The 24,327-nt window shown below is 48.9% G+C and overlaps 2 protein-coding genes across 4 annotated transcripts in view; one reads left to right on the top strand and one right to left on the bottom strand.

Moving 5' to 3' along the window:
- ATAD1 (ATPase family AAA domain containing 1) overlaps positions 1 to 5,228 on the top strand; it is a 49,447-nt gene extending 44,219 nt beyond the window's left edge. For both annotated transcript variants that reach the window (XM_045802378.2, XM_087863144.1), the window contains exons 9-10: positions 1,681 to 1,814; positions 3,531 to 5,228. In XM_045802378.2, the coding sequence (XP_045658334.1) occupies positions 1,681 to 1,814; positions 3,531 to 3,651 (255 nt within the window). In that variant the 3' untranslated portion in view covers positions 3,652 to 5,228. The remainder of the gene's footprint in view (positions 1 to 1,680; positions 1,815 to 3,530) is intronic.
- A 6,007-nt stretch (positions 5,229 to 11,235) lies between these two features.
- PAPSS2 (3'-phosphoadenosine 5'-phosphosulfate synthase 2) overlaps positions 11,236 to 24,327 on the bottom strand; it is a 68,026-nt gene continuing 54,934 nt past the window's right edge. For both annotated transcript variants that reach the window (XM_045802379.2, XM_045802380.2), the window contains 5 exons: positions 22,183 to 22,388; positions 16,301 to 16,436; positions 14,863 to 15,131; positions 13,590 to 13,819; positions 11,236 to 13,076 (listed from right to left, as the gene is read on the bottom strand). In XM_045802379.2, coding sequence (XP_045658335.1) covers positions 12,935 to 13,076; positions 13,590 to 13,819; positions 14,863 to 15,131; positions 16,301 to 16,436; positions 22,183 to 22,388 — 983 coding nt within the window. In that variant the 3' untranslated portion in view covers positions 11,236 to 12,934. The remainder of the gene's footprint in view (positions 13,077 to 13,589; positions 13,820 to 14,862; positions 15,132 to 16,300; positions 16,437 to 22,182; positions 22,389 to 24,327) is intronic.

Genomic DNA, 24,327 nt, shown 5'->3' with positions numbered 1-24,327 from the left:
CAGGTATCCTGTCTCTGTAGTAAAGAGATCAGGGTTTTCCTTCTACATGCGAGTTTAGACCTTTTCTGTAACACAGCAGGAATAGTTCATAGGCATGGGCTTTGGAGGCAGACCAAGGGCCCCACATGCTGGCTTGACCTCTCCCTGCTGGGTGACTTTGGGCAGATAGTGTTGAGCGTCTCTGTGCCCTTATTCTTCTTCCTGGGAAAGTGGAGGCAATGCCAACAGTCTCACAGAATCCTTTTGAGAATTTAGCTGATGCGTGTAAGTGCTGAGAGCACCGTGCGCGTTGCGCCCCCCACGGCAGACACAGTAACTGCACGCAAGCCAGTGCTGCGCTCCCAGCTGTCTCAGGAGTCTGTTAACTTATGCCAGTATTGCTCCCGGGACTCAAAACCTTTTTTAACTTGGGAGCTGCCTTTCTAGTTACCAAATGAAAACAGTTTTCATGACTTTGTGGTTTGTCTGATAGCTATTATCTTGTAAAAAGGGTTTACTTTTAGAGTATTTGCCATATGCCTAGGCTAGTGATGAGGCGTACCTTGTTTTACTTAATCCTCCGTCCATCTAAGGAGCACATAGTAATGCTGTTTTACAGTTGGGAAACTGAAACCGAGAGAAGTTATAGAATAAATTGCCCAGGCTCACATAGCAAAGAAGTGATGGAACCCTTCTCTTAACCATTATGGTGCGCTACCTCTGTTCATCTTGCCCTCCCAGTGACTAGAATCTTCTCCTTTTCGATCCTGTCTCATACTTGATTTGCTTATCTTTGTGACTTTATCACCGTGTCGTGTACAAGACTTGTGAATGGTTAGAAAATAGTGCGGCCCAACAAAGTACTCAGAAGATGGGGTGCAGGTGTTGATTATTTAAGGGAGGAAGACTAATTTTTAACATCTCAGAGTATAATTTGAAGGTGTTTTTAAGTAGTTTTTTTTTTTTTAAAGATTTTATTTATTCTACAGAGATAGAGACAGCCAGTGAGAGAGGGAACACAAGCAGGGGGAGTGGGAGAGGAAGAAGCAGGCTCATAGCGGAGGAGCCTGATGTGGGGCTCGATCCCATAACGCCGGGATCACGCCCTGAGCCGCAGGCAGACACTTAACCGCTGTGCCACCCAGGCGCCCCTTAAGTAGTTTTTTTAATTCATGAAATATTTTAAGTGTATACACAAATAACCTTATATCTACCACCTATACTTTGCTTCCCGTCTCCTGCAGTCTCTGTCATTGGTAGCCTCTTGTCCTGAAGTCGGTAGTGTCCATCAGTCCCATGAGTGTGTATGGACAGATGCATAATGCATGTACTCTTTCACAAATATTACAAGCAGTAGCGAAATTAGATTCTTGTTTGTGTCCGATTGCTGATGTACACATGTAAGAAGTCTTCTCAGACACCAAGGAGGAGAATAGACAAGTCTGTTCGTAATCAGCCTGACAGTGTCTGCATGTCTGTTCTTCTCGGGCAGTATGTGGTATGTCTGCGAAGGCTTTATTCCGCTATTTCAGTCATAGTGACAGTTAATGAAAATTAGATTTCAAAATTCCAGCTTTTATGGTTAAAGAAAAAACTAGAAACTGATGATTCTCCTTCCCTGCTATTGCAGTATGCGTTAAGAAGTGTGTGTGTGGATAGATACTCTGCAGCTTTTTTTACGTCCCTTTTTCCCTGTTGAAGGTGGACAGGCACGTGGACCTGCTCGAAGTGGCCCAGGAGACGGATGGCTTTTCGGGCAGTGACCTGAAAGAGATGTGCAGGGACGCAGCCCTCCTCTGTGTCAGGGAGTATGTGAATTCTACGTCCGAAGAAAGGTACGATCTCTCAGGTTTGTCAGACCCTTGTAGAGCTTTTAGGTTGGTTCATTTTTCTTACAATACCAACCCTGCTTATGGAATCAAAGGTGAACTTGAATGAACACTCGTCCCGACTTTGTTAATTGCCTTTTTTTCTAAAGGGAAGTTCTGAAAGTGAATTGGGGATGTGGGTCATGGGGAGGCTCTGGAATGAAGAGAAAGAAAAGCTGAATTTCTACTGCACATCCATGGACTGGGTCACAGAAGGCTGACAGGAGCTGAGGCTCATAGCCTCTGCTAGGAGAGCAGGGTTTTCCAACACTCCTGGCTTGTTTTGCACCTTAACTTCCAAATCCCGTTTCCTGTGGTCCTGCAGGAATTTCACACATAAATGGGGGTGAGGGCCTAGGGCCTTGGCTGGAGTTAGACTTCAGCTTGTTGACAGTGACATGTTTACTAAACAAAGAAACTGTTGTCACTGCAGCCAACTTCAAAGCATGAGTTTGAGAAACCAATTCGTACTCAGCTATTTCAGCAGAGACACTAGAGAACTGGAATAAGTCAGCCCTGATGAACCCCGTCCTGCAGGGAGCTTTCCCAGAAGGCCCCTTGCCCTGGGCCAGTGTAGCTCTGCATCTCCTCAAAATACTGACCTTCTGACGGAGAGTTGCTGTAACTCTTAGCAGACGCGTGTACTTCAGGGGCCTGTGGTGAATGAGTTCTCCACCTCTTTTCCTTTGTTTCTCAGGCCCCCATCCTCCTTCCCCCTGAGGCTTTCACTCCACGGGACCTGGATTTGCCTCTTGCGCTGTTTCATTACGTTGCGTTGCCATAGCAGGCTTCGCCAGCAGCAAGTCCCGTGGTATGGACGGGTTAGCTGTGTGTGCGCTGCTTCCACACCTGCCTTCAGTGCTCCCTGGGGCCCCGTTGGAGAGAGGCTCACTTCATTTATTTGTTGCCAGATTATCCAGCTCCCCTGATGCTAACGTTGGGAATACTTCTGACCTCTGACTGTAGCCAAGAGTCTACTTTCCAAAGGTTTTTATTCTTGTGTGTAAGATAATGAGGAGAGGCCAAAAAATAACCTATGAATACATTTTGTGTGAATAAATCACATTACTAATGAAGGTCCTCTTTTTTCTGCTGTCCTCAAAGCCTTTGAAAATTTTATATTTCAGTATGAAAAATCTGGCTAATAGACTTGGCTTATCCTAACTTTTTCCCCAAATGTTTTTTCCTAAGTGTAAATTATTAGGAGACATTATATATTATTATTATTATTAAAGAGGGGAGGACTTAGAGTAGTTGGTTTTTGTTAATAGCAAAGAATTCTGTTTTCAGTTTGTCACATGCTAAATCTGAACATGAATATATGGCCACAAATGCTACTTGTGATTCCTTGGTTGGAATTCCATTCCCGTTTAGATAAATTGCACACCTGTATCTGACAGTTTTCCATTATGCTAATGCTCTCCCCTGGAGTCTTAGTGTGAGGTGTTTGGTTTTCATTCCCACATCTTGAATGTGTATTTATTACCAGGCATTTTGGCCTCCTGTCTCCCAGCAGTCAGTGCTCCTTAAAAATCTCCCAGACTTGTGTCTGCATGAGAATTCCTGGAGGCATTGTGGCTATCTTTGGGGGTCTTTGACGGGAAAGAGACGTCTGGGTAGCATATTTGAGGGATATGTATCCCAAAGTCATGTGACCATCTGGCGGTTTTGTTTACGTTGTAGCCACGACGAGGATGAAATCCGGCCTGTGCAACAACAGGACCTGCATCGGGCAATTGAAAAAATGAAGAAATCAAAGGATGCAGCATTTCAGAATGTTTTAACACACGTTTGTTTAGATTAAGAGTAAAGATCATTTGTACAGTTCAATGTGATCTAGTTTGATGCGCTCTTATCATCAGTGGAAATAGAATGAAAAGAGAGATGTTCTTCACCCCGTGAGAGAGTTAAAGTGTTCACGACACTGGTTTTATACTCTGAATTCTAAGTTATTGAGATAACAGTTGTTGTATAAGCGGTATTACTACTTGTCAGAAATCATGAGGAGGAACAATTTGATCCGGCCTGAGTGGGTGCTTGTGTTTGACCTCTGTAGCCATACGTTGCAGCCTGAGAGCATCTAAGCTGGTCTCAGAGATGATTCATTGAGTCATTCGTGAGAAGGGGGGATGTGAGAGAGAGAGAGAGTGTGTGTGTGTGTGTGTGTGTGTATTAAATGTATATATTCACACATTTTGTATTGATATTCTGTAGATATGTTTGAATACAGAAACTTTTTTTTACCCCAACTACTGAATCAGAAAGTACCAAATAGTATATAGCAACACGAAGATGTATGCTTGTGTTGAAGGTACGGTGATTCAGCCATTGCCACTTGTTTCCTTTGTTTCAGCTATTTTTTTTTTAAGTTGAGCATTTGTCTGCCGTGGAACAGTGGGAGCCAGCCACAGTTCCATTTCTGGATGTGGCTCCGCTGTTATGGTATCAGGATAATCAAATAAAAATACTTGTCCAGTGACGAGCATGGAATGGTTGTCAGGCAGTCGTGTGAGCAGCACGGATTTCACCTCCTTTTGGCAGCACACTGAGTAGAGACGTGTTTCAGATCGCTATCCTGACACACGGGTTGAAAGCCTTGCCCGAGAATGGCTTTGAAACACCACAGTGCCATTCAGTATGTGTATGTGACTTTCCCTTCTTCGTTTCATGGGACATTGTTCTGTTGTAACCATGGTTTTTTAATGTTATTTTAAAGTTGTATGTTCTTTAATTATGGTCAAATATAATTTGGTCATCAAAAATGAAATGATAGTTTAAAACGAGTAGCTAAATGTTACTAAATGTGCTAAAAATACTCATTTTGTAACTTTAATTTTTAAAGTTTTCTTAGCATATTATAAATTGTGCCCTGGTTAGTACAAATATACACATCAGAATCCCCATATTGTATCTGTAGTCATTCGATGCTACGTGCCCCACATAGGAAACTTTTTTTTTGTCCAAAATTCCACTAACGAGAGTTCTGGTGCAGGCACTTACGCACACCGCATGAGGAAGACGGCACGCTATTGTCTTGAGGTGCCTTCTGTGAACACCTGAAAGATTAAATTATGCTTCATATAGTTTTGTTTTTATCGTATTTCTTTGAAAACTCTCACTCTTCATTCGTGAGTTACTGGATAAATTTATTTGATAGGAAGTTTCTCACAGAACCTGTTGGAGAGTTCATTCTGTTGTGCTTTGAATGACGGGTGGGGTCGAGGTTACAGCAGAAAGCAAGTCACAAACATTGTGACGATGATCTGATCGAAAATCGGCTGCAAAACACAAGATACCAAAAAAAAGTTTCGTCTCCATTTTCAATGACTATATTATACTATTATTTTATAAATGTGTAATAAAGAGGACCCTCTTTATTAATTTTTCTCTACTCCTTGGTCTTTTTCGAGTTATATAACATTTTCTGGGTTGTTTTTAGTGAACAAACCTTGCCCTCGGAGTGTTATCTCGCCGTGTAGCCTTCGCACTTCTGAAGCATACCTTCTAGTATCCAGTCATTGTGTCTCAGTACGGAGTTCAGTAATGATTTAATTTTAATCTGATGGCATATTGATCCAGAATAAGAGGATCTGTCTCTCGTGTCCTTTCTTTAATTCAGAATGTCCAGTAGTACAGTTACGAGGTTTATCATGGTTTTAATCACCAAATGAAGTTAGAGAAATTACACTAATCCCATCAACCATGACTCATCTTTAAGGCCTTGAAGTAATCAAGGACACTTTTTTACCCCCCTCCGAAGAACTTTTAGCGTTCTGTAATCTGTGCCTGTGCAGACATGCATTTACACAGGTAGCAGGGTTCTGGGTTCTCAGGTATTCCCTGGTGGGCGGCAGTGCCGAGTACTGGCTGTGGAGTCGGACCCTCTGGAGTTGAATCCAGGCTCCCCGTTAACCAGTCCTGTCCCGTGCACCAGACACCTGATTCCTCCGTGCCTCCGGGGTTCATTTACGGAGCGGAGCCACCGAGGCAGCCGGCGGGGTGAGGAGTTGGCGCCGTGAGGCGGTCAGCGCCGCGCCCAGAACAGTGACTGCCCAGAACAGTGACTGCCCAGAACGGGCCCTCATGTTATTAGTTGTGTTACTTTTGCACACTGATTACATCACTGTTGGCCAGGCTGTGTTTGTGAGCATCCGCTAAGCTTCCAGAATCCCGAGGCCTGTACTCTAGGGACTGAGATGGAAATGACCACCCGTGTGATATTTCTCTACAGGCCTCCTTGTTGGAAGACTTCTGGTATGGTAAGTCTGGTGTGTCTCAAACTATTCCTGGCCGTTTTGTGTAGGGTTTAGTAACTCGGGATTTGAAGCACTTCAGTATCTTTACGAATTTCCCTCGCTTCTACCTCTCCGCTCCCAACTGCAGGACAACCCGGGACCCACGACACTATCAGGAGCTGGGTTGGGCTCGTCTAAATAATGCATGTGGGCCATAATCTACCATTGCTGGCTGGCTGCACTTTATGGTTGGCCTTAATGTGAGGGTGTCTCAAGCTTTGTGTAAAAATGGCAGCATCCCTTGTCGATAGGAGGTGCTTCTATCAGAATTGTGCTGTTTGTCGACAAATGTTACGACTTTCTTCTGGATAAAGAAAATAAACGGGATGATGTATATTTTATAATTCTGTTAGCTTTTCCTCAGGTCAGAATATTGGATAGAATTATAATACGCCGATCGCATATCCTGCCCTCAAAGCCATAGACTCGTTCCATTTAGAGCTGACAGAAGTCCTCAGAGGGCCTTCGCTAATTAAATTTGTTGTAGATTCAGCCATCAGACAGAGTTCCCCAATCTTGTCAAAACTCAAAGCTGTCTTTACGTGTACAGGCGGAAGTTCTGTGCTCCCCTCACGTTCGTGACACTGCTGAGAAGAAGAAGGACACAGATGCCAGATGCAAATGAGGTCGGACCTACAGGAGACCCATAGCGACGTGAGAACAGAACCTCCTCGGCCCCACTGGTGTAACTGTTCGCAGCATTACTCCTAACAGAGCATGAGGTCTCGTCCCCCGGAACGCTGCAGCGGGAGCACGCGTTTGGGACCAGCTCGTACTTGCGGTCAGAACCACTCTGCGTGAGAACCCTTGTCAATACAAGCTCGTGTGCTCTGAGCTCCGGTTGCAGTGAGTGTGAATGCTGGTGCGGAAGGTGTCAAGGACCCGAGTTCGTGCGTTCTGACAGTTCAGTTTTAAAACTAGAGCCAAAGCTCCTAGTGGGATAGTCCCCGACACCAACACTTGCAGCTGCAACTAGAGCGGTGTTGTGTGCTGGCGATGCGTAGCTTCCAGAAATTCTGAGAATGGCCCCGATGCCCCAGTAGGGGGTGGCGATACATCGTTCAGTAAAGCAAATTCCTGGGCAGGCATGTGAGGGAGATGAGCATGGTCTACGGGGCCAGAGTCCCAGTCTCGTACAGAGTAGCTGTTAGGGTTCTCCTGCAGACAACGGACTCCAGCAGGAATATTTGAAGGATACGGTGAGCTCATGAGCTCAAAAGGAAGTTTCAAAAACTGGACTTAGGACAGAAAGCTCCTGAAGGTTTTATAGCAGGAATTGCTCAAGAATCTTGCTTTTATTCCTCCACTGCATTAAATGAACTCCGTTTATCTTTAAATTGCCCCATTCTTGAATCCTGGAAGTGGGTGTGCAAACCCCAGTGAAAATCACTGCTCGCAGAGAAGGACCTCCAGGAGCTCGGAGGGAAGGAGCTCGGAGGGAAGGACCTCCAGGAGCCCTGGCTTAAACGGTTTGAGAGCAAGTACCTGAAGGTACTGACTCATCAAGACGAAACGCAGAAGAGAACAGTCTTTCGACCAAAGAAAATGGAGTATTGTGGAGAAGGTGGCTGGACAAGCAAAAGTGACAAATGACCAGCTGGTCCCAGGCGGCCACAGGCATGTGCTCAGCGGCAGCGGTGTTCTAACTAGTGGGCGTATGGGAGTGGCCAGCACCGCTGGCTGTGTGGACAGCCTTCAGGGATCCCAGACACTCTGCTTCCCTGGATGCTGGACTGCTACTTGGCATGTCCAACTTTTAGCTAAGTGATCGCTTCCAATTTGTCATTTATTTTGTTCCAGATAAAGGGTATAAAAAGAACACTGGAGACTGAAGTACAGTGTTGATTTTTGGTTTTGTTTTTAAGATTTTATTTATTTATGTGACAGAGAGCCAGCCAGCGAGAGAGGGAACACAGCAGGGGAGTGGGAGAGGAAGAAGCAGGCTCCCAGCAGAGAAGCCCGATGTGGGACTCAATCCTGGAATGCCGGGATCACGGCCTGAGCCGAAGGCAGATGCTTAACGACTGAGCCCCCCCCAGGCGCCCCTGGTTTTTGTTTTATTTCCAAGGAAGGCAAACCTTTTCCTCTGACAGGCAGTTGTGGCGAAGGCCTGATCGCCCCCGTTCTGCAGTCCAGTCACCCCGGGTGTGGGCTGCGGCTGTAAGAGGAGTTGGCCAGGCCCAGCACCACCACCCCCTCTCCGGCAGCAGCCTTTTGATCTTAGCAGACTGGAGCTGGGAGGGGCTGGGCGTGCAGGGGTCAGAGGTCTGTGGCTCCACGTGCCCCGTTCTGACGGGGTCCGGTAGCCAGTCCCCATGAGGATGCTCAAGACTCAGAGCCCCTCTTTCACCCTTTACTCGGTGAGGTCCAGGGAGGGGGACTGTCTCGCCTGGCAGCTTGATTCTGAAGGTGATGTTTTTGGATCTCGGTCAGTACTGGTTGAATTCTCCCTGAGGCCGACCTGCTCTTGTGTACCCAGCATCCCGACCCCGCAATCTCCTCCCTGGGGTACACGCAAACCCCGAGGCTCCTGCCTGCCCCCGAGGGGCTGCTTTCTCTCCGGAGGGCAGTCAGTGAAGAATGCCTGTGTCCACTCTTTTTGCTGGCCTTATGGAGAAGCAGCATTATTTTGTCTCGGTTTTCTCTTGGTACTCTGGGAGTGAAGGTCTTTTACATCCTCCTACATTCTAGCAGAATCCTAAGTCCGGCGAAGTTCGTTTCCAACTTAATAGGTTTTAACCCCAGCTGTGCAACCTCTATATATGTAATATGATTTTATGTGTGTGTGTGTGTGCCGTGTATATGTGGCATCGTAGCCTTAGGCGACATCTCTGTTTCCTTGAGCACCTGTTCCCTTATCTGTACAGAGAAATCGTAATGTGTACCTTCTGGGATTGTTTTAAGAATCCTGTGCAAATGCTTCCGGAGTTAGGAAGTGAATCTGGCTGCGGGCTCTCGTGTGCTTAGGGAAGTCCTCTCCCGTCTTCCACTTCTAGGCCTCCATTTCCGTGTCTGCATGGTGATGGGCATGCTGAAATAGATCTCTGTACGTTCCCATCCCGGTTCACTACGCTGTGCACTGTGGCCACAGCGGCCATGTTGATAGATGTGGGGCCCGCAGCGATGCGGACCCGACCGGTGGCACTCAGACAGGGAGGCTCTGTCAGCTGCGGCTGGGCGTCAGCCTCGGTGGACGCACCTGTTCTACCCGCACAGGTCACCACGTGCGCCATCAGGGAGGCAGGTTGGAGACGCTGCGTGTGCCTCATGTTCCTGTGTATTGAACATGTTATTTCCTTGACACTGTTGGAACTGGAAGCTTTTGTCGTTTACTTTGAATACCCAAAGATCTAGTACTTTCTAGAATTCCTTTTATCATCTGAGGATGGGTTAGGGGATGCAACCTCTTTAGTGGTTCATAGGATTAGTATCTTCTCATAAATGTGGGTTCTTCTTGGTGAACACACTTGTAGAAGCCAGCCTTTTAACTAGTTCAGGAACCAGATCGGTATTGGCGTTGTTATTTATGGAAAGCAGGCTTATGAAATAAATGAGTCAAGATTGTTCTTCCACGTGTGTTTCATCTGTTACAACTGATGAGAACTGTCACATACCTTATTTTGTGAAAGAAGTGCACAGCAGGCTTAAACTTCTGGAAAAAATAACCAGCTGTATTTAAGAACTTGACCAAATAAAGCATGTGTATTTGATGCCGGCAATTAGAAATACATATGATGACGTTAAGAGAGCCGTGCCCACTCAGCTGGGGGAGTCCTCGCCGGCATCCCCCATTCTCTGCTAACCCCATAGAAAAGTGTGATTTGTATATTGTCTAGGTTTTTCTTGTACCTAAATCTCCAAACTCTAGCCAGTAACCTATTTATTTTCAGTAATATCAGTAAAATTCAGTAATAATTTAAATCTTTTTTATTAAAATCATTTACAATATAAGCAGAAATTTAGGCACATTCGGGCGTGCGTTATCAGTGAATTGCTCCCCCACTCAGTGAGCGTACTGAGTGGCCCATCACAGAACTAAATGCACACAAGGGGCAAGGAAAAGTCAGTGGTTTTCAGTATCCGCGTGTAGTGCATCCCTGATCCTTGATGCATGTGGGGATGAGGAAATGCTTAGGCAATGGAGACCTGCGTTCAGAATCAGAGGCGGAGCTGCACGGTTGGTCTAGCCGAGCTTTCCACGTGAGAGGAGCTCCCTGCTCCGGTGCCCGGTGGGAAAGCCAGACCTGACGGCTGTGTCCAGAGTGGGAGGAAGAGAAAACAAAGTCAAACTTGCTCTCCTCAAGGAACCAGGATTTGTTTCTTTGTGTAAGGAAGACGGGCTGGAGAGAAATCCTGGAGCCTAAGTGCCGAGAGGTTTGCAAGGCCGATGCCAGACCCGGCGACTTACAGAGGCCTTTCCGAGGTTTGTTCCCCTTGCCCTGACAGTCTGGCATCCCCCCCGCCCCACCCATGTCTTCATGTCCTCACACACGTCCTGCCCTTTGTCCCACCAGTTGTCACTCGGAACGAGCGAGCAAGCAAGGCTCTGGGCGAGAAGAGGGCTCTTTCCCCAGTGTTACACCACCCAGTGAGGGTCAGTGGCAGAATTTGCAGGAAGCCTTCAGGACCACAGGGAGGAGGACAGTCCCAAACTGCCAGGTGCCCAAAGACCACTGAAAGTAGGGGCAGAAACAGGTTCCCCTTTCTCACAGCAAAGGAGCCGTGGCTGAGGTTCGTGGAGGTGTGGGTGGTACGGGAACGGATGAAAACAGCAAAACACCTGCTCCCAGCCCTGCTGCTGCACTCCCTGGGAGCACTTTGAGCGAAGGGAGCAAGTTCAAAAGAGGAGAGGTCAGACCTTCCTGCGGTGACGGCCTACGGTGAGCCCCCAAGCAGCCTCGTCACCCCGAAGACATCAGGAGCCCTGCACACCTACGCCAGACCTGCTGTTAAGCGACTCGAACGCGGGCAAACAGCCTCTTAATCGTGGTCCGAGGGTTGCTGCTGTTTCGCCCCAGTTACACAAAGTCACAAAGCCCTCAGCAGTTGCGTGGCCGACCCACACTCCATGTCACAGGCAGAAGAGACTCCACTTTCATTTTGAGAAATTTATTAAAATAAAAACAAGCATCACTTGTCCATAGAAATAGTCATTTGCACTAAGTGTATTAAGAGCAGAAAAGCAGTTTTAAATATATCTTAAAAATCACAAAATATATTGATTAAGGCACTATATTCCGTCTCATGTTTTCAATAAATACGCTGTTCTTGAAAAAGGCAGTACGGAGTACCTCCGATTAAATCAACACAGACACTATACTAGTCAAGGCAGTTAGGCTTTGCTGTGTCCACTGTGGGTAATTTATTCTCTAAAGAACTTTCAGTAGCTAAGATTAGCATTTTCTTTAAAAAGAAAAAAAACTGAGAATATGAAAAAATCACAGTTTTCTCTTTCCAGTTTAAGTCTCTTCCAGAGAGACCTAGCTACAGAAGGTATGGGTTCTTCATCTATTTTTAGCAACAAGGAATTATGCATCAAGTACAAAGATCACCTCCCAAGAAGCAAAACTATCAGGGGTTAGATGTCTCCGCACAGCATGAGTCTTTGGAAAAGCATTTTTTCCAGCTGCACTAAGATCAGCTGGATTTAGAAAACTCTGGACCTTCTGGCACCCAAGAAGGCTGCTTTGTAAGTGCCTTCCGTGCAAGCAGCTTTGCTGAGCAACTGAGGGGGCCAGAGGCAGCCCCTGTGTCGTACAGTGCAGACAGAGCCCCAAATGGGGGTCCAGGGGCGACAAGCCCGTTGGGTGCTACCAGTACTTTCTAATGATGCCAACAGTGAGTGAGTGTGACCTGCTCTGCCACTCCCAAAGCACACGCTAGGCATCGTCTGGTGGGGACCCCTGTGAGACAGAAGGGTGTCTAGGGTCTTTTCCCATTCCAGCAGTCTGCTAGTCTGATGGTCTGGACTGGTTTGGGCTGAAGCTGCATTCTATCAGTGTGGCCTCTCCCAGGACACAGTGACCACAGCAAAGAGGAGAAAAATTAATTTCCCACAACAATGCCAGATCGTCTGAGCCTTGAGTCCAAATCTTTTCCTCAAAGTGCCCAATGCTGTCTAACTGAAAATCACCGTTTAACTGGAGTTCTATTCACAGAAGGGTGGTAAGACTTCCCTTCTTTCTTAGACAACGTAACTTTCTCGGCAGAACTAGGTTGCATAGATCCGAGGTGCAAGTCACAAGTTCACACGGCTGGTGTCTCCAGGCCGGCTGTGCTTGAGCCCCTTAGGAGACGGGGCAGGAGACAGGAGGCGAAATAGCGAGAATCTTCATGTGAGCCGTACCTCGTTTAGGGGTGAGGATTTTTGTTTTCCCCCTGAAAACAGTTGTACAGAAGAGGCTGCCCATCTGGTTCGTGTTCCTACACTGGGCAAGTGCGGGTCGGCAAGACTTAAGCTGGAAAACACACTTTACTTTTTGGCAAGTAAACTAGACACGTGGTCAAAGCTTCAGAAACCTGGGACCTACCTAATCAGATGCAGTAGAAAATACAAGTAATTTCATTCTGAAATGATAACAGTATTGCTTGCACCTGCTAAGAGGTGGACTTCACTCGGACTTTCTTTTATATATTATTGAAGTTGACTTTAAATTACAGACAATTTTTACCTCATTATAAAACATGAGAATCAGTCACTGAGAAGCAGTTGTGTACAAAGCATCTAATCACAAAAATAGAAAAGAGAATCCAAGAGCACTTCCAGAAGAAAACTCTGGAGCCAGAGGGCACTTAGTTGTTCTTCTCCAGGGACCGGTAATAATCTGTCAGGACCTTCCATGCTTTTGGCGCCATGAAGCCATCGGGGGGATTCTCTCCTTCCCGGGCCAGCTTCCTCATCCGTGTCCCGGAGATGAAGTCAAACTCGTTGTGCCTGTCACGGGGCAGCCACACACAGCTCAGAGTGGGTAAGTCACCCCGCCCCCAAAGATGCCTGCAGTAGGGGACGAGTTTTAGGCCTTATTTTTTCCTTCTGTAAAACGCTTCTGTAAAACCTTCTGGAATGGGCAATTCGCTAACTCTTCAGTAAAGAAACTTGCAGAAGAAAGGGATGTGATGGTGGGCGTGATGGCAGCCACACGCCCAGCACTTCTGGGCTAGACCTACCCTGTCCACGGGAAGCGTCTCCTGCTGCTACGCTGGCTTCCTTTCCCTTAACGCATGCTCAGGGTAGACTTGTTGAAAGACAGCTACTGATGGACCATCTACTGACATACGGGGGGGGGGGGTGCTGTGCTACACTTGAGGGGGACATGGGATGTGTAGGACCAGGTCTTGGCCTTCAGGGGAGTCTCATCCCGCTAGGAGCATGCGGAGGTGCACTTCTGAAGGGCCGTCACTCTAGCTGTACAGATGGTGAGTGAAGAGCCCTCCTCTGGAGACCTACCTTGCCGGGTCATAGAAGTCCATGGCTTTTTTGGCTTTGTTGTAGGCAGCCACGCGGAATGGAATGATTTCCACCGAGGTCAGGCCAGGGGCCATGCTCAAGACCTTGCCTCCATGAGTGGGCTCATACAGGTCTTTCTTGGACTCGGGGTGGGGCATTCCTGCGGGGTCCCGGCCCACGATGTAGAAATTGACCCCTGCAATCATCCGGGACCTACAGTGCCATTGGACCTAGGAAACATCATGCAAGGGAGATGCTGGTCACCACTGGTCAGCGCTGGGGTTCCTGTTTACAGACATGCCTTTATTCTGCTTTAAAAGTAATCCAGTGGTAGGATCAGCGAATAGCTGGAGGACGTCAGTGGAGTGTTCTAAGACCCCATGCTCTTCACACTCACTGCATCAGATAGGGTAGGAGCTTTAGACACAAATCCCCCCGCCTGGCCCCAGCTTCCTAGAACCCGAGGTTCTGTCTCCTAATCGCCTCTCCAGACAGGCACGTGGACAGGATCACTCAGACGTGTGACTTTTACTTTCCAGTCCCTTCCTATTCAGAATAAATCACAGTTTGAAGGAAATCACAAACTCCAACATGGCTGATTATCCCATTGCCAATAATGAGCTGATCATACAAAGACACGGATTCTAGTTCAGCACGACATTGGCGTTTCAAAATGAATCGCCCTGTTTGAAGTTCAGCGAGGAATACAGAAGACGGGGAAGCCTAGCACTGAGATCTGGTTGAAGAGAGTTTCTGAAACTCAGTTTGGGCCTTCCAAGGAGTTGAGACCCTTTGGAATCATCGTGCTTCCCGCACACTTGGTGCCGTGGGACGAAGAACGTCCCTGTGTGACGGGCTCACTGTGCTGTGATGAAAGGGGACACCGAGATTTGAGAGACAAATTCTGTCTTCTAATGGAGCTCTCGGGCGTGTGCGGCGAACCACTCAGACTGGAACTTCGGGAACTGGGTACAGGTGCGATACACTTTGCCCTACAACCGCAGTCAAGCTGCACTATTCTCGTTCACGCGCCAGCTCCACATTCTCAACAGCGGTGAGGTGGATGTGGTGTTTCACATCAGGTCTGACGTGGTGTTTCTAGCATTTTTTACGAATACTAAATGGAAACATAGTTAAGGTGGATAAAGAGGGACCGGAAGATTCTAGAATCTGCTCATGAAGGAATAGGATCGCAGCGACTCACTGGCTCCTCTTACGTCAAGTCTGAGCCCACGTTTCCGAGGCCCCCAGCCCGGCCCAGGGAACCGCTCACCTCTGTGGGGCCGGCATACAACATCGGGGACGGGAAGATAGCAACGATGGTTGACTTGGGGTCCAGGACGCCTTCCTCCAGCACCGCCGCGTGCTGCTTCATCCGCCACTCCAGGGGCACGTCGTCGTCCTTGGTCCAGCCCCCCAGAGGGTGCAGCAGGAGCACGGGGTGCTTGTAGCCCCGCTCCAGCAGTTTGCGGCGGGTGTCCTGCATCAGCAGAGCGTGGCCATTGTGGACGGGATTGCGGAGCTGGAACGCGAACACCGCATCTGGGAAAGGAGCGCACAAAGGCCGAGCTGAACAAAATGCACATTGTCGCTCGTCCACAAGAACAGAAAGGAAATGCAGGGGGAGCTCCCCTCTGCTTGCGAGAATCGTTTCATAAAGGCAATTAGATCTTCAATTTTAAAAGAAAGGAAGGAAGGGCGCCTGGCTGGCTTAGTCAGTAGATCATGCAACTCTTGATTGTGCGACTTGGGGTTGTGAGTTCGAGCCCCACGGTGGGTGGAGAGATGACTTAAAAATTTTTAAAAATCTCGAAAGAAAGGAAACACAGGTGTGTTTACTGTAGAGCATCCACTATGCCCACTTGCTTTCAGAAGTCATCTGGAGAATCCACTTGGCTCCTTGGGGGTACTCGGTTACTCCTAAGGCCCCCACCAGACCACACGGATCACGCAGGCGGGAAGCCCTAACGGGGGAGCCGGCACTGAGTGGAGCCCACGTCTCCGCCTGCTTCGGGCTCGCTCCCCCAGGGGGTGAGCAACGACCAGCGGTGTCGGGGGCCGGGGAAAAATTTCAACAACCTAAAGACGTAAAAACATATTTCACCATCACTGTAAAAAAAATCCTCAAACTACTCCACTTAGTGATGGGCTCCTGAAAAGCTTAATTTCCTTCTAGTGATGAAAGAAATATCCATTATGGAAAATGTGGGGAATCCAGAAAAGCCCCAAATAGGATTTAAAAACCATCTATAATCCCATCGTTACTTTTTCTCTCCCTTTTCCAAAATTTACAAAGTGAAAATCTTCCCACCCTTTGGTCTGGCTCCATTCTGGCACGTGCCCCAGAGACTTCTGCTTCCAGACACACAAGTAGCTTAGGGTTTTAAGAACAATTACTGTATTTTAATTTTGTTTCCAAAATTATGCTGTACAGATTGTTCTGCAACTTGTGTTTTGCTGAATAAATACACTTTGGGTATTTTTCTGTGTCTGTGCGTATTTTTAACTGCTGTATTCTGTTCCAGTATGTGGATGTACTTCAGCTTTCTAAATTGCTCCGGTCGATATCAATACACCTATCAGTAGAGTTTCCAGCTTTTTGAAACTATAAACACGGCCGACTCCTGGTATCTTGAATTCTGTGATCAGAGGGATCACAGAAGGAGGGCAGGAGGACTGACAACGGCATGAAAGCCAGCCTACGTACGTACCGGCGTTCATTTCTTTACATTTCTGTTTGAGCTCCAGAGGCGTCAGGCGGTACTGGTCCAGCCCATCGTTCCACCTTATTCTCTCCAGCACCTGCAGGTCTCCACCAACCAGCCAATCCCCACTTTCCAGCACCATCTAGAAAGACCATGAGCAAAGTTGCCGGAGATGAGTGTGGACTTCTAGTTTATCTAAAACCCATTTTCTCCTTCTAGACCAACCTTGGGTTATTCCTGAAGAACCACCTTCCATTCTTAAGCATTTCTAGCACAGTATTTCTCAAATTTTTTGGTCTCTTAACCCTTTTATATTTTTTTTTTAAGAGAGAGAGTGGGGGAGGGGCAGAGGGAGCGAAAGACTCTCAAGCAGACTCCATGTGCAGCGCTGAGCAGGGAGCCCGACTCGGGCTCGATCCCATGACCCTGAGATCACAAGGAGCCGAAATCAAGAGTCAGGTGGTTAACCAAGCGAGCCACCCAGGCGCCCCGTCAACAAGAACATTTGTAGCTGAAGCTGGCCCTGTGCTTGCTGCGAGTGCTTGGTGTCAAGGGGGGCGACCCGAGGTGAGCCAGGCGTCCCCATCTTGAGTCTGAGGGGCCAGCAGTGTCACCCGCCTTGCTGCGGCACCGGCAGTGCAAATGTCAGCCCAGAGAGGACGGCAAATGATGTCTCAGTATCAGGAATGTGGTTTTGAGATTGGGGTTCAGTGGAAAGCTCTTGGGGACCCCCAGTGTTCTGCGAGCCACTCTCCGAGAACCACTGCCGGCACATTCCTAATACAGCCTGATGTGTATTAGACTGTTTTCAATAAGGACCAAAATAGAGAAGCTGGGGGGGGAAATCAGGCAAGTTGTTTCTACCAGTTAATTATTGCTAAGCACAATTTCTTTTTTTTTTTTTTTTAAGATTTTATTTATTTATTTGACAGAGATAGAGACAGCCAGTGAGAGAGGGAGCACAGGAAGGGGGAGTGCGAGAGGAAGAAGCAGGCTCCCAGTGGAGGAGCCTGATGTGGGGCTCGATCCCAGATCGCCGGGATCACACCCTGAGCCGAAGGCAGATGCTTAACGACTGTGCCACCCAGGCGCCCCCGCTAAGCACAATTTCTAAGGAAACTCAAAAGAAGCATCCTTCTTAGTTATCTCTAATTTGAAAACAAAAGAAAACGTCCAGAGAGCAGCAATATGTCACCAAATCCACACCCAAGGCTAAGCACAGACTGATTAGCTAAAACCTTATTTTTCTCAACTAATCTTTGACAGGGGCGCCAAGACCACTCGATGGGGAAAGAACAGTCCCTGGCAAATGGTGTTGAGAAAACTGGATCTCCACATACAAAGGAATAGAGTTAGAGCCTTATTTTATATCCTGTAAAAAAAACTGAAAGTGAATGAAAGACCTAAATGTAAAATTTAAAACTATAAAATTCTTAGAAGAAAGCACAGAGGTTACTATTAATCCCCTCCCTTGTCAATACCTGGTCTCCTTTGAGAAGGTGACTTCAGGGGACAGTGAGGAACAGAAAATGCACACCTTTACAAGGAGCCCCGCGCTTCCTCTCCTGGCCTGTCTTTCCAGGGCGGACCGCACAGCCGGGGAGGCAGCCCCAGTTCTGGGCCGGGCCAAGTGAGGGGAGTCTGCGGCAGGTGCGGGTGGAGCTCAGCCAGCCGGCCTGGGGTGCCCTCATGGCATGGGACAAGGCCGAGCAGAGAAAAGGTAAAGGGGTTCATGGCAGGTCAAGAGCCAACTCTTCACCACGTGTTCTGGTGCAGAATTTAAATTTGAACCTGACCTGCGTCATTCTCAAGGCACGGTGGTCAGCGTAGGACAGAACATATTTTTTTCTAACAGTTCATTAGTTAGATAGGTAACTTTTAAATATGGTACATGGGCTTCCGTTTGCCCTGGGCCCCACAAACATGAGGGGTGAGCCTGGCGGGAAAGGCGGTCACAGTAACGGAAAAGAAAAACACAACCGTGTGGGATGGAGGGAGGAAAGTCACTTAAGAACATTGTCACATCCCCCCAGCCGCGCATTCACTGTCTCCTCCTTGCCGAGTTAGGCGACAGACAGAAGCTGGGAGACTATGGACTCTGAGAACAAACTGAGGGCTTCAGAGGGGAGGGGGGTGGGGGAATGGGATAGGATGGTGATGGGTAGTAAGGAGGGCACGTATTGCATGGTGCACTGGGTGTTATACGCAACTGATGCATCATCGAACTTTACATCGGAAACCGGGGATGTACTGTATGGTGACTAACATAATAAAAAGTCACTAAAAAAAAAAAAAAAGCTGGAGACTTGCAGCAAATCCCGAGGCATGCAGTAGCTCATGCCGGACGCCAGGGGTCCACCCTCTGTTCTGTTGGTGAAGGCAGCACACGTCCGGTTTGGTTCACGGCTCAGCCCACAAACGTGTACTATTTGACAAGTAATGCTGACCTATGCTTCTGGCTTTTCTGAGACGGGGCGAGGCAGAGGGCATCTCCCCCCCAAGATGGCCCAACTGTCCCCAGAACTGAGATCTCGCTACCAGGAAGGGAGGTTCAGTGGTTCGGCCCCGTTTCCCAGGCTTTGTGGCCGAGGGGCCCCCACCTCCTTTGGAGCCTCCTGCCAAAGGCCCGCAGGGGGACACCGCGGGGGAGTCTGCAGACCTGGGCGCATGGACAGGAATGAGGAATGGGCTTTCGGGGAGCTGAACAAAGTGTGAGAGGGGAAAGGGCTTGATTCTAGGCAACAGAAATGCAAAAAAGGAAGAGAGGGTGAGCTCAAACCCTAGGACGAAGACGGGAAATTGCTGAGGAGCCTCAAGGGGCAAGGAGAAGCCTCGCAGACGCAGCCTGGGGAGAAGAGAGTGCAGGGCTGCAGCGGGAGCAGCGCTGAACGAGGGCAGGTACACACGTCGGAAGGAGGAGGGGGAAAGAAATCAGAAAGAAGTAAGAAATGGCAGGTTTGGGAAAACAGGGTCACGAAGAAAGGGTTCAGAGATGGGGATCAAGAGGCAGAAAACAGAGGCGATCCCCATGGAGAACGTACATTCATCTCTGTGCTATCCCTCCTGGGCCGGCAGCTCTGGGGCGGCAAGGAAGGTGATGACGGGGACTTCATGCCTCATTTGCAGACGAGAGAAGAGGCAGCATCTCCCAGATGCCAGGACACTGCTGCAGGACCCCCCCAAACCAGGCTGCTCCCACTGCACCTGCTGCCTCCCCTGAGCTCTGCCTGCGGAGGCACCTTCCCGTGGGCCCGGCCCTAGCTGGGGGCTCAGGGGGCTGGCAGACAACTGAATGGTGACAAAACAGTGGGACAGCTGGGGCCAGACAAGGGCAGAGTGCTCTGGGAGCATAAAGAAGGCACACCCCAGGGGCGCCTGGGTGGCTCAGTCGTTAAGCGTCTGCCTTCGGCTCAGGGCGTGGTCCCAGGGTCCTGGGATCGAGCCCCACATCAGGCTCCTCCGCTGGGAGCCTGCTTCTTCCTCTCCCACTCCCCCTGCTTGTGTTCCCTCTCTCGCTGGCTGTCTCTGTCAAATAAATAAATAAAATCTTTAAAAAAAAAAAAAGGCACACTCCATCACACTTCGGGTCACGGGGGGTGACAGCAGGGGATGGGGGCAGCAGGGGCAGGAGGAACAGTGTCTGGGTTCAGGGACCAGCAGGTGCAGGAGCGGGAGAGTGGCCGACACTCAGAGCACGGCAGCAGCCAGGGATGGGGCGGGCAGGCGGCGCTGGCTGCAGGACGGAGAAGGCCGAGCACAAGTCAGGCAGGAGACGGGGAGCAAACTGAGCGCCCTAGCCCAAGACAGGGAACAGAAGAGAAGTGCCCAACGTCAAGCAGTCTGTGGGGGGAGAATCGCCTGGACTCAGCGGCTGAATGAACAAAGGAGGAAGAGGAAGCAGGGAGGATGCCCAGGATTCAGCCACGGCCCACTGCTGGGGAGCTCCTGGGGAGAGGGGGCACGAACTGGGGGTGAGGTGCTTACAGGGGGAGCCATCCAGGAAAGAGCCCTGAATACTTCTCTAATGCCAGGATTCCCGACCTTCACAGACTCACAGGGAACGCTCAGCACCAACCCCCAGAACTGACCCAGCCAATTAGAACCAGGGCCACATGGAAATGCAAGAAGGCCCACGGCCACTTTGGAAGGGGTTGCTTTTGGAAGTTTTGGGTTAAAAAACAAAAAACCCTTAAGTGTAAATTTCACTGTAAATTTCAAGGTGCTAAAAAAAAGGGGAGCAGTGAAGAGAGTCCCTTCCCCGTAAAAGGCGTATGCTGTGTGTCTGGTGAACACACGTCACCCTCGGGCTGTTGTGTGTGCAGTGCGTGCCTTCCTTGCTCGGGTTACCCATGGTCCATTTCTCGCCATTAGCTCACTGGGAATGTTTGCAGAGTCCCTCTAACGACCTCTCAGGACGGTCACTGACGAGATGACCAAGACCACAAGTCACAGCACCACGTCCCCTGGCTTCTAAGAAACCCTGAGCTCCAGCTGCCAACACGGGTTGCAAGACAGGATGAAAAGAAAGAATCTTGAGAGCTTGCTTCCGCGGGTGGTTCTCCTAGCGCTGCTGCAGTGGACGTGGATGCCGGGCCCCAAGAGCGGACGTCTCTGAAGCAGGGCGATGAGGGGGTCCCTCTTCCTTCTCTGGGTCACTCACAAGATCAGAACCCAAGACCACGAGGACCAGGGGGCAGAAGAAACACAGGCAGGATCAAGGCCCAGAACACAGTTCCTCAAATCGCTCTCAGTCCGTGTCCAGCAATTTCCAGGACTGTCTGCCAAACTCGGGGACAGACGGTCCAGATGACGCTGACTTTGAGCTTGAGGCGCACTGAGAATAAGACGCTTGGCTACAAGGTGGATGGTTGCGTCCAGTGAAGGAGAAGCTGCTTTGCTCGTTAACCTCTTGTGTTCAGAGGCCTTGAAAAAGCCCTCCCTACCTTGCACCATTTCACAACCAGAGAAACCAAACCAAACCAGCATTGGCCCAACCAATGCCAGTAGGTGCATTCAAACATCTGCAGGGGCACAGGGCTGGGGGACATCCTGGGCTTAGTTCGAGTCTGGCCCCTCCTTTTATGTGGCTTTTTAAAATTTCAGCCCTAATGCTCTCATCTTGGGTGAGGGATGGCTTTTGCATTCAATTTCACATACTTTCCTTTATGGGAAACGAACCACACACAGCAATTCCATGAGACTCTCCGCTTCCGCTCCCACCCCCTCCCCGCACCCCCACCAAGTAGAGGCTGTGAAGGAATCTGAGAAGGTGCAGCCTTAGGCAGGACAGTCTCAAATGATCCTAATCAGATGAACACGTTTTTCAATCTTAAACTATCCACTGACGAAAATGGGCTGTTTCCCTCTGGAGACTCTGCCACTATCTAGGCTCTGCGCCGAATTGTGTTTACTGGAAGGATGTCACTGACCCCCTCCGCTGGCCACAGGGCATGCACCCTGAGTCTCTTGCCAGTGGCTGGTTGGACCCATTCTGGATGATGGAACGTGCATCTCCAGTGAATTTTCAAGATGGAGAGTGCCACGAGCTCTGGCTGAGGGCACAGCTCTGGCTCTGATTTCTGCCCCTTCCTCCAGATGCCAGACTCAATGATCTACCCAGGCCAGGTGTTTCCATTTAGCGGAGGGAGCCAGCCATCACGGCATCTGGGGACTCGGTGGATCATTCCAAACAGCCCTCAAGTGGAAGGACGCTGCTTTGCCCCTTTCTAAAAAGATCTCTGAAGGCACAACCTGCGAGACCCCCCTTAGAAATACATTCCTCCATCTGACCCCGGTGTTCCTAAGTCCTCTATGAAGGAATAAAGAGGAATGATTTTTGTCCTACACTGAAAGATCGAGAAAGCCCTTCCAAAGGTCTTGCTACTTACTTTGATATGGGGGTGTTTCGCACACATTGTCCCCCACACACGGGAACAACGCTCCTCCTTTCTGTGTTCGTAGAATTCAGGGTCTCGCAAGATAGCCACTCTCTGTCCACCGTGTGTCAGGACAAACTCGCTCCAGCCCTCCAGCCGCGTCTTCTCATCCGCGGAGACGGGCAGCACGATGGGGATGCTCATGTTGATTACTCCGTCTGCAGAAAGAGCACGTGATGAGTGTGTGTGGGCGCGAGGCGCCGTCCCCGAAGGAAGACTCAGGTGTGCGCAACGTCCGTTCCAGACATCGCCCGCGAAGGCCGTGGAAGCCTAAATCCTATTTGGTTGCGCTGGCTGCACCCATTTCTTGAGAGTCTACAATGGGAAGTCCTCGAGAGGCTTCTCAACACAAGAGACGGGGCATTTGTGAAGAGCGGGCTGAGTTTCAAATCACGGAGGTGGTTTCAGTGAGTGATCTAATCTGGGGGACGAGGAGGGGGCATCTCCCTTCTGAGCTCCCTTTTGAGCGCCTGGTCCTGACCTCCACATAACAGAGTTTAGTCTTTAAAAACCCAATTACGCACAATAAAGGCCAAACAAACCCAAACAAAAACCTCTCCTCTTTCTTGGAAATGATCCTTGTAACAACATAAGCAAATCTCTTATATTATCTGTTGCGGCTCTAATTGTGGTACCAACACACTGAATTGAAAAAGAAAAAAAAAATCACAATTAACACTAAGGGATAGGACCCCAAAGAAGGAGTCTTCCTGATGTCGTCTGTTTGCTGTGGTCCAGACACAGCATCACCTTTAAATGGCATTGAAAAGACTTCTCTGGGGATCACAGCTCTTGCAAGCTCAACTACGACTGAGAACCAGCAGTCAGGAGGGAAAACCACACAAAGTGGATTTACTAAAGCTGACGCACTGACTTTGGGGAGTGAGCTCCTCCCCCCTTTACGCTAAGTGTCTTACTTGAAAAGGCATTAAGTAAACTGGCCTTCTGGTTTCTCAGGATACAACACGACAAACTGGAAGGTATGGGATGTGCTGTTCAGAGAATTTCTGAATGGGACAACTTGACCTCAAAGGAAGAGGCAGGAGAATTCCTCAAAAGCTGACATAGAAACGGTGGGGGTTCATTTTACGTGTCTACTTGGCTAGGCGGCAGTGCCCAGATAGTCAACCAAATGCTGTTCTAGATGTTTCTCTGAAGGTATTTTTAAGATGAGACGAACGTTTAAGTCAGCAGATTTTAGGTAGAGCAGAGCGTCCTCCATAAGGTGATGGGCCTCATAAGGACTCAACGGAAGACAGACTTTCCAGAAAGAAGAGGGAACTGTGCCCACAGACTCTGAACTTGAACGACACTGGGTCTCTGGCCTGCCAGTCTACCCTGCGGATCTTGGACTTGCCAAGGCTTTGCAACTGCCTGAGCCAATTCCTTAAAATCAATCTCTCCCTCTCCCTCTCTATCTATCCACCCTGCCACGTTTCTCTGTAGAACCCTGACTAATGAAAGTAGAGTCACGGGGGGCTCCTTCCGTGGGGGCCAACAGCCCCTCAGGGCACCATGACATTAGAGCTCAGCTCAATAACTGGTGTAACTAGTGACGATGACGTCACTTTGTAAAGCTTCCTTATGTCTAACGCATTTTTAAAAGTGAATATGAAGTTATTTGGGTTTTTTTAGAAGGGCGTTTTTTAAATGTTTCTAGGCAAAATGGTTAAAAGATAGTTGTTTTAGTTGTTTTAAGGTTTGGGGCTTCAAAGATTATAATTCAGCTCTCTGGAAACATCTAATTTCTTAATGAGGCCAGATAATGTAAAAGAAATGAGCCAGCTGTGTGCCCCCCTTCTGCAGGGACACCTGGTGCCCAACTCTGTCCGTCCCTCTGCTGCACTCACAGGTGAGGAAACGGGGCGTGTCGTCAGTGTGCAACGCTGAAGAATATTAGGGAGAGCTGGGGGGTTCCCGAGTTCGAGACTCAGAAGGGAACGAGAGCACGTGAATACGGAAAACATTCAACTCCATAGGAAACAAACGTGGTTATTTATGGATCTCAGGAAATGTCCCATAGATTAATGAAGTCTTTAAACCTATCCTTCAAAATCCAGCATCTGGAATGCCTCTGATAATCTGAGATCTGAGCCA

The sequence above is a fragment of the Ursus americanus genome, chromosome 6 (assembly GCF_024610735.1).
Source record: "Ursus americanus isolate L20-20 chromosome 6, mUrsAme1.1.p, whole genome shotgun sequence".
In the NCBI taxonomy this organism is placed as follows: domain Eukaryota; kingdom Metazoa; phylum Chordata; class Mammalia; order Carnivora; family Ursidae; genus Ursus; species Ursus americanus.
The sequence above is the reverse complement of the archived record's forward strand: the minus strand, read 5'-3'. Positions and strand labels throughout refer to the sequence as shown.